The sequence below is a fragment of the Vicia villosa genome, linkage group LG3 (assembly GCF_029867415.1).
Source record: "Vicia villosa cultivar HV-30 ecotype Madison, WI linkage group LG3, Vvil1.0, whole genome shotgun sequence".
NCBI classification, from domain to species: Eukaryota; Viridiplantae; Streptophyta; class Magnoliopsida; order Fabales; family Fabaceae; genus Vicia; species Vicia villosa.
This window is the reverse complement of record NC_081182.1, coordinates 21,428,714-21,438,929: the sequence shown is the minus strand read 5'-3', so window position 1 is coordinate 21,438,929 and position 10,216 is coordinate 21,428,714. Positions and strand designations below refer to the sequence as shown.

The following is a 10,216-nucleotide window of genomic DNA, read 5'->3' as shown; positions in this document are numbered from 1 at the left end:
ATCTTCAAGTAGATTCAATTCTGGAGACAGAATGAATTCTACTTTTGCTTAACAAAACATCTTAAAATCACCCAAAATCAATTCTACACCTGCAAAATTAATTTTGACATTTTCAAAAGCCAAACCAAATATGCATTTAGTGTGCTTGAATAAAGAATTTTATTAAGAAAAAAATAATAAATAATTTTTTTTTGAAGGAATTCAAAAAGATATTAAAAATGTTTATTGTTTGAAAAAAATATAAATAATTATTAAAATAATAAAAATATTAAAATATTTTATCTAAGTTAAATTTAAGAAATTTATAGGTGTAAATATCAAGGTGGCTACTATTAATTTTCCAAATCTTACATATTAGTTTCTATAATTTTTGAAACTTTTAATTTGACCCATAATTTTTTTTAAAAATTGCAAATGGTTCTTAATAAATTTCAAAATCTATAATTTGATTTCTTTAAAATTTTAAAATTGCAAGTTGGTCCTTATTTTAAAATTTTAAATTTGATTCAAAAGTATTCAAATTTATAAAAATAAACAAAAAAAAATTCCAGTGAATAATTATAAATTATAATACTCTATAAACAAGACAATGTAAAAAATGAAGAAAATTGAATTGAATTAAAGCATTTGAATTACTATAATTCTAAATTCTCTTGAAATTTTGAATTATCTATTTCAAACGCACCATTAAAACATCTCAAATAAATGTTATAACTAAAAAACATTATTTTAGAGTTAATTTCTGTTAGAAATAATATTTACTCAGTGTCATGATCTCGAGCACCAACTTTAGATTATTAGAGTTTCATTTCCCATTCTCCCTTAGAACCAGAGTGCGGATAGGGGAAAAAAATGTTAATTTGAGTAACTATCTACTAGCCTTGGTTACATGGCATTGATATATTACGATGTAATGAAACTCGTTTTATTCTCGTTTGGCTTATTACATTTTAAGAATTACAGAAAACAACAATACATAACCATGGCTAGATGAAAAATTGCCAAAAAGAAAATTATCCATGTCCACACATCAATAAAAATGACTAACCACCCTTGAAGAGAAAAAAGAGAAGTTTTATTTAGTGCTAAGATAATAGAAAAAGAAAGAGAGAATGAAGAGGCTATTATACCATATTACCAATATACCCCAAACCACTATCTATTCTATAACCCCTTTTTTCGTTGATTAATTAAAAAGTATGGTTCTATAATCTATAACATGATGATTGAGAGCTTTACTTCACTAGTTCAATCTTAACCCCTCAAGTGCCAAATTTGCAGTTAGCCATCTGCATACTTCATCAGTCTCTTCAGGAACTGTATAATGACCCAACCTGCACAGATACAATATTATACTACTTATTACAATAACTTCATGTCATACACAAATATGAAATATGACCTAGTTGGGTTCAGCTCAGTTCGGTTCAGTTCTGGATAAATTGAAACGGTTTAGTTCAGTTCAGATGACCTTTTATTATGGTTTGGTTTGGTTTGGTTTTCTAACTGAACTGTACCATGAACCGCCATCCAAGATCTTTGTACTTTGAAAAGAAGAAAGAAAAAAAGTTGTATACCCGTTGTAGCTTCTAAATATAAGATTCTGGAATCCGGCTGAGCTTAAGGTCCTTGCAGAAGTCTCTCCGTGTTCATATGCAACCACGTCGTCAGCTACAAAAACAATTCAAGGTATATACATCGCGACGATCAGGTATGAAGTCAGTTCAATATTATTGCATGATTTAAGATTGTATCATTTCAACTTTAAAGCTTGAATTACAATTTACAATGACAGAAGCAAGCAAAGAGTGTAAATGGTTCGATGATAGCCAAATTTGATTTTGAATGAATTTGTTTTTGTTTAAATTATGTATGCTCGGATATATTCACGTGAAAGTAAGTTGAATGATAAATTTGAATGTAGAAATGGTGTTTGTAGACGAAAGTTATAAATCCTGATGTCAAGTTATAATCAATTTTAGATGCAAAATCAATTCTAATTCTAATCAAGAACCTCCAAACATGCCAAAATCAATTCTTCGTTTTCAGCATCACTTTTGTCAACCTCCAAACATACATATTTTTATACCGAAATTAATAGAAAGCGAACAGATTATAACACATTAAATTTCAAGTTGCAAAGGAAAGTGATAAAAGTTATAAATACCCTTCCCATGGCCGAGAAATAGCGGCAACGACGCCGCACGTCTTATGCCATCACGCGATCCACGGATCTTGTTTTCCAAGGTCCTGTATCAATTAGCGTCGTCTGAGTTATATATATAGCATATAGCGTAAAGAAAAGTAAATGGTAGAAAGTATAAACCAAACCTTGAACAAGGAAGCCAGCCACTTAAAGAAACAATCGCACTCAAATTGATACGATAAACATTTCCATTCCCATAGTGTCCCAAAACATGACATGTAGCCGAGTGAAGTGCAGTTGCAGCACCATTACTGAAGCCTCCAATACCAAGTTTGACTGTACATAAGCATTAGCTCAATCAAATTAGACGATTGTCGACAGTTTATATCAATATCCATCTCAAGGGATCATAGAAAACCTACTATTTGCAGGCTCTGTTGACAAAAGATTGGCAACATGTGCTGCAGAAGCATCTAACCCCTCCAAATCATTCGAAGCGTCTTCGGAAATATCCCCAACATCAGACCCTGGTAGAGACACCTCAATCAAATTAGACTATTATCGACGGTTGAAACGAAGATGGTAACGGTACTACAGCTCTAAACCAAATATACAAAATCAATTTTTGCGCGGCCAAAGGAAAATGGTCAAAGAGCAATGAATGAGCCTTACATGCAGTGCAAGGAAATCCGCCAAATAAGGCTACAGGCCGCGTAGGAGCAGTTGGACAAATCCATTTAATCTGAAACATAATTTCAACATCACAGATAGCATCTTCTTAGCATTATAGCATAACATGCAACTGCGGATTTGCAGTATCTATTGAAAAAGCGAACGCCTGTGTCAAATCTACGCGTATTCTTACATTTGGAAGAGGAAGAGTTTCCAATAGTTGAGACCAGCTGCAAGACAAAATAAAGTCTATGTTATTCATCATAGGTCAATCTTAAACTAGTTTAAGGTTTCTTTAAGAAAATACACACTAAAACTATAATACCCTAACCTTAGTTTGGGACCACACTACATATTTATAAATAGCATAAGTTTTGTATTAGATAACTCAATGCACCAATCAACATGGTTTCAAAATTATGGAAATCAAGAGTATATTACTTGCATAGGGACTACTATATTTGTTCTTGTTTGGTGTGGTCCCCTTTCTATTATTTGCATACACTAGTATCAGAATCAATTATTCCATCAATGAAAAAATTCAGTTTAGAATGTAAAATAAACTTGTTAATAAACAAACTTTAACAGAAGAGGACAAGATATTGACATTCCCTTACTATAAAAGCATACTCTCAAGCATAAAGTGAAGGTAGGTAGGTATCTATACAAACTAAGTTTAACAATAAAAAGGAATAAACTTTTTCAAATATTCATGTTCCAAATAACACCAATTCCAGACTTTTGAGCCATGCAAACTAACATAGATGTTGAGAAAATGCATGGTAATCTATTGCTGTGGCCTGTGAGCACAATCAGTTTTCATAATATAACCTTTAACTGCATATGTCAACCAGCTCATTAAACCTTTCCATCTTTAAACCATGATTGCATAAAGCACTATGCTCTTGATCAATGGTATGTCTAGTATTCGACACTAACATAACACGACAGGGCCGTCTTTGAGGACGTGCAAGGCGGACTGCCTCACAAGGCCCAAAAGTTATCTCCGTTAAACTGTGGCTAAATAGGCTCATAAAATATTGTCACGGTTAAGTCGTGGTTAAATATGGTCTGTCTCTATTTGTTTTCTCATTGTCAAACTGCGGCTAACCTACACAAGACCTCCAAAAACTTGAACGGCTATGTGACACAACACCAGCGCATGTGATTGCGATCAGTTAATTGATTTTCTCATTATTAGTGTCAACGTATCTGTGTCAGTAATTCATAGATAAAACATTCGAGTAAACAATATACCTTGAGCCGTTATCGCCAATACCATGTAGCCAAACTATAGTTGCCTGGTGCTTGCCTTTAGGTCTAACCACATGAGTCCTTCCAAACTCAAATGTCCTGCCACCATTTCCACTACCTGAAACATAGAATACTTAGTTTCTACAAAGGTTAATTCATAAGTCGATTTACAACTTGCACAAGTTAATCGACCCGGGTTCAAACCCTAGTAATATATTAACATTTCTCTTTTAAAAAAAACTAATTTGCAGTGCCAGTGCAATAGAAATGCCATTGGTTGACATTCCAACTAACCAGAACTAGCTGAGAAGTTCCTGTGACTCATATTTTCAACTTCAAACAGGTAAATGCTTATGTCAAGCTTCTGGAATGAAGAAAAACCAACATTAGCAATATCTATTTATACCCAAATAAGAGAATAAAATAACAACAACATCAGTGAATCTGCATCAGCTACCCTACTTATAAAACTAGCTAAAAAAGGTCCTTAAAAATTGACAGAAAGTGAAAAGTTGAAACCCTTTGTGAGCTAGAATCCACAAGCAACGAAGCAAAAAATGCAGAGAAAATAATACTAAGATTGGAGAATCTATGCTTGTGAAAGCAAAGAAAACAAGAAGAATAATTTGGTAATATAAAAACCTTTATTTTTCTTTGACATTTGCCACCTTGTGAATAGAAAATGAAATTAATTTGTAAAATAGGTGCATGAATTAAGGAAATGAAAAGTTGAAAAAATAAGATAATTATTATTATATGTACATACTAGAATCTTACATTAACAAAATACTATATCTTTGTTCTTTTCACAAAGCTCGACCAAGTGAGAAACAAACCTAGAAAAGCATATGGGCTTTTTTGGTTTTCTTCATGATTTGCCTTTCTTGGTCTCGTTCCCACGGCTTTCCCTTTTGTTGTATCACTCACTCTTCACATTTAGCAGTGACAAAGAACATGGTAAAAACAACAGCAAAAATAAACCTTCACTTTAGTACCAAAAAGATTATCAATAAATAATTGCATTCACTCGTTAACCTAAGCTTTGATATTTTAAATGAAAAAATGTAGTGAAATAGAATCAGTTTATAAATTCTGGATTATCTCATTTATAAATAAACAAAATCGATTTTTTACTAGTTAAATAGTACAAGTGTGTTACCCTACAAAGGCATGTTTATTTATAGGGTTTAATATGTATATTACGTTGTATAGTGATTAGGACTTGTCTGCGGCAGCAAGAAACTCTGTATGGTGGTGTTTTGTGGTGGTTTAGAGGACCTGTGAGTAAGTGTATTTTGATTTGTATTAGTTAAGATTTATCTTTCTCCCGACGGGGGAGAGGTATTTATAGAGGCTTCTTTGAGCCTAAGGTTTAGAAAATCTTTAGGGCGACAACCTCTCTCTCATGAGCAGGGAAGTTGTTCACTACTTATTCTTCATAGAATCGTGGTGACTTCCTCTAATCTGGCTAACGGCATTATATATGTCATCAGTGTCAAGGGTGAGCCTCTATGTTCTGTGAGGATGTCGCCTAGGCAACATCGCTCTCTGTGAATAAAGTGTTTTCAATACCTCTCTCATTTGTGAGGTATGACCCTCGCCCTGGGGCGAGTCGCTCAGTTGATGGAAACTTTTTATTAAGAGACGAGTCCCTTAGCTTTGAGTGAGTCCCTCAGTTGAAGGTGGTTTTTTATTAAGAGGTGAGTCCCTCAACAGAAGGCATCTTTTTATTAAGAGGCAAAGGAGACTTTTTATTAAGAGCTCGTCCCTCAACTTGGAGTGAGTGTTTATTTTAAGGAGAATGCCTCTTAGATAACTAAACGGTAGAGGAATATACCCAATTTCAATTTGATTGGACTCTGAGACATTAAAACGTCAATCAACCTTGAAATCTTGAGTGCTTTAGTGGGAAAATGTGCGTGGGTGGCATTTAATGTACCTCATCATGGCATTCTTTGGGAAATCAATTTATCTTCTTTTGCTTACACGTGTTTTACAAGTGAAGAGACTTTCCCGCTTCTCGTGGCAGTTACCCAATTAGGTGGATATATGACTTGTGCTATGGGGTTTCCCATATATTATTTCGGAAAAATTCTTTCTTTTGTTCTTCTATCATACTTTTCTTTTCCAAAAAGATATACCAGCCAAGGGTAATGGTAGGGAAAGTAAAAAATCCATTCTTTTTCTTAGGGTAAAAACGTCTTATCTCTTACTTTCCTACCCAAGGTAACAATGAGAAAGAAATTTAAACTTATTCACATTCGAAGCATTGCGTCCCTGTATTTTACTGCAAATATGATCAACAAGTTCTGTCATGGCATTAGGTTTTCTAATACAGGACGTGAGGAGGATGTGATAATGGAGCCTTGTTCAGGGAGAGAGAGGGTCAACATGGATACCTTCAGCGAGCCATCAGCTCTCTATTTTTACATCCATCTTCCAATTATTTACAAGTTGGGGGTTTTAGTTTAACTCACTTCTTTCAAAGTGGATTTGTTGACGGTTATTAACGTCGCTCTTTCTCATATTACCCCGAATGTGTGGGTATACTCGTGCTTTTCAGATAGTCTATTACAGCCTCGGCATGTCACCCGTTGTGATGATGTTCCTTTCTTTCTTTAGAATGAAAATTCTTTCCAACAACGGCTAGGTAACATTGTGCCCTTTGTCAGGTGGATGTCTATTGAAGATTTTCACGAACAGTTATGAGGATTAGAAAGACAAGTTCATGTGAGTGACATACAAAGGAGATGCTTCTCTAGTCACTGTAGGGTCGGGAGGGGCCCTCTTTTCCCTTTATCATAGACGTCGTATCCTCGGATTGCCCAACAGGTGGACCCAAGTGTTCTTTCCCCCCTTGATCGTGAAGTGATCTAGATTTTGAGATGTTTTCATTCTATAGACTATCACACCCTCATTACTCGAGAACATGAAGACGAAGATGGGGTAGAGGCGTGCTTAGGTATGAAAGAATACCCCTTTTTGACATGATCTTGTACTTATAACTATATATACCCTAACAACATTTTTTTCTTCAGGGGACATGGAGGAGACCCTTGATGAGAGAAAAGAAAGCTTGGTTAAGATGGAGGCGGCGCAACAGCGAGTGAGTCTTTCCTTGCCTTTCCTCAGTGCGAAGTTGCTGATGGGGCGCGAGGCAATGCAAAAACTCACGAGTTGGCGAGGCCTTCCCTCCCAAGATTTCTCGGCGGGAGGAGGGCCCCTCTGGGCCATCAGTGAGCCATGAGGTAGTTGAAGACGGGAGGAAGCAGGAGATGAATTTGTCCCTCTCGAACCCTCTTTGTGGAATAACCCTACCTTTAATGCGGTGGAGTTTTCTGATCATTTCTTTTTCTTCCTAGAGAATTTTCCAGTGGATTATAAGTGACTCTTTGACATTTCCTCCACTAGGCTATCTAATATACTGGAAGTCCAGCTTTTGAGATGCCTTCTAGTGGAGAGAGCTCATAGGGATACACATTCACGCACTATTCAAGGATTATAGTCAAAGGTGAACCATGCAAATAGGAGTGCTCTTGAAGGCGGGACGGAGGTAAGATTGTTGAGCAAAAAGCGGGATGTTGTGAAGGAACTTACCAAGGCAATGGCCACTGAGGCTCTCGCTCAGTTTGAAGAGATGGGGAATCTGGAGCAAGGATGAAGTTGTGGCAATCCCCGTCCTTCATTTTAAGAGGGCGAGAATACAGGTCGCTTTCCTTTATCCTGACCTTGATTTAAGCATGATGGATCCCTTTTAGGTGGTTCAAGACGGTCAACTAGTGGACAGCAAGTAGTTCCTCCTACTTTGATCTTTTTTTAATATAATACTTTTTGAAATATTGAACGGCTTCTACCTTGTGAATTCCATCAATGTAACCTTATATATGTATTTCAGGGCATAATGACCCTCTCTATGGGTGGCCAGGATCTTGTTTAGGGACCCGACATTTCGATCGCCCAAATAGGAGGCAAGGATCCCAGTTAGGGATATAGCATTTTGATCTCCTATATGAGTAGCAAGGTCCTATATGAGTAGCAAGGTGTTGCGAGGAAATCACAAACGTAACGGAATAATTCAAAAAACAAACTCTCTCAAATATCACATGCAACTTAGATACGATCAACAAAAATACACCAAACAACACAACACAATTTTAGCGTGCAAAAACCTCTGTTGACTAGGAGCAAAAAACCACGGGACCCGTAGGTCATTTAAAATCTCCACTATAATCAACAATGGGTAAAAGCAAGATTCTCTCTAACACTAGTTAGAAGTATACATAAACATCATTAAGATCTACAATCAATCTTGGAATACAACAAGAACAAAGAGAGACAAAACAACCCAAAAACACCAACAAATTCTAACCTCAAAGATTGACTCAACAGACTGATTTACAAAGCTCATAATTCAATCTCCACCGTTAAGAATTTGCTCCTATGAGTCATGAACATTGTGTCAAAATTTCAAGACGACCCGACTGTTGGATTTTTGGCAAGCTCTCATTTCGTAGAAATGCTCTATGTTAAAATGGGGCTGCGGGAATAGTGTTTTATCTCTAGATTTTTTTGTTGTTTCTCTCACACAAATGAATGAATGATCTAATTCTCTTTGTTGGATAACAACAAAGACTTACAAACACATGGGTCACTAATCTACATCCGTTTGGGACACTCCAAATAGGAGGGAAAATCCCAATAAACTCCCCCGACCAACTAGTTGGAGGGCAATACCAATCTGGCTTCCATACGAAAAAAATTCAAACTTTCCCCTAGGAAACACCTTTGTCAATATATATATATATATATATATATATATATATATATATATATATATATATATATATATATATATATATATATATATATATATATATATGAAACCATTGTCATCGGTGTGAATCTTCTCAAGCTCCATCAATATGCTTCGACCTCGAGTGAAAGGAGTAATTCTTTGATAAGTGAATGGCACTTTGATTATCACAAAACAAGACATATTTTTCTTGTTTCACACCAAGTTCCTCAACCATAACAACTCTTTTAACGCTTCCACGACGACTATAAACTCGGTTTCGGTAGTAGAGAGTGCAACACACTTTTGCAACTTTGATTGTCAAGCCACGGTTCCCCCGGAAAAAGTCACCATATATCCTGAAGTAGGTTTTCAATCATCCAAGCTTCCGGCCAAATCTGAATCTATGTATCCAACCAACATAGGTTTCTTGCATCCCAAGGTTAACTTCAAATTCGACGAGCCACACAAATATCTTATCACTCATTTCACGACCTCCCAATGATCTTTTTCCAAATTTGAGAGATAACGACTCACCAAGGGTGGTAAATTGGGTGGTAAAATGGGCTCGATCTGTTAGGCATGTTGTTTTGTCCGCACATTTTTACAGGACAGACCAAGGTTTTAGGCCTGCATCCTCTAATATATTAATTCTCGTCCCGCCTCGTTTTTCTACGGAATTTTGTGTGCGCAGACATTAACATGAAAATTTGTAATTTGGACTAAAAAGGTGCAATATTCGCAGATCCACCTCTTCCCGCACTTATTTTTTTACAGGGCGGGGCAAGGTTTTATATCTGTACCCTAAAAAAACCTCCCTGTTCCACTCTGTTTTTTGTGAGTTTTTTGTGTAATAGACCTAAATAAAACAGACATGTCATTTTGCCACCCCCAGTGGCGGAGCCAGAAATTTTAGGCAGCCTGGGCAAAAACTTTACACTATTTATTATTCATCTGTTTTGATTTTCACACCTTATTTTTACAAATTTTGCCCCTGATTTTATCTAAAAATCGACTAATACATTGAGGGAGTACAAAGAAAATAGGGGTTGAGCCCGGGCGCCTGCCCGGGCTGGCTGGGCCTTGGCTCCGCCCCTGGCCACCCCTAATTGATAGTGTAAAATAATTTTACAATGTCACTAAACTACTCTACATTCAATCAAATTATATAAATATATTTAAACTAATTATACGATATAGATGAATAATAAATTTCTATTAAAGGACAGTGTACTAGCTTAGTAATCTCTCTCAGAAATTAAAAATGCGTCACAAGAAACACACAATAATATTTAAATTTTGCTATACATTTTCATTTGATATTTTTTCAACAACTTTACATAATGTCGCCT

At 35.8% G+C, this 10,216-nt stretch overlaps 1 protein-coding gene across 5 annotated transcripts; it reads right to left on the bottom strand.

Annotated features, from left to right (window-relative positions):
• Positions 1–900: 900 nt before the first annotated feature.
• On the bottom strand, positions 901–5,044 carry LOC131655102 (acyl-protein thioesterase 1-like). Of its 5 annotated transcripts, none has more exons than XM_058925006.1 (10): positions 4,909–5,044; positions 4,367–4,436; positions 4,076–4,190; positions 3,012–3,048; positions 2,819–2,888; positions 2,569–2,673; positions 2,332–2,482; positions 2,168–2,250; positions 1,578–1,671; positions 901–1,334 (listed from the first exon to the last, which is right to left on the bottom strand). In XM_058925006.1, the coding sequence occupies exons 2-10, from the start codon at positions 4,395–4,397 to the stop codon at positions 1,244–1,246; spliced, it is 777 nt and encodes a 258-aa protein (XP_058780989.1). In that variant the 5' UTR covers positions 4,398–4,436; positions 4,909–5,044; the 3' UTR covers positions 901–1,243. The 5 variants fall into 5 exon arrangements, with proteins under 5 accessions (XP_058780989.1, XP_058780990.1, XP_058780993.1 ...); XM_058925007.1 differs by having other exon boundaries at positions 4,850–5,002; XM_058925010.1 differs by lacking the exon at positions 4,909–5,044 and adding an exon at positions 4,715–4,766.
• Positions 5,045–10,216: the final 5,172 nt, after the last annotated feature.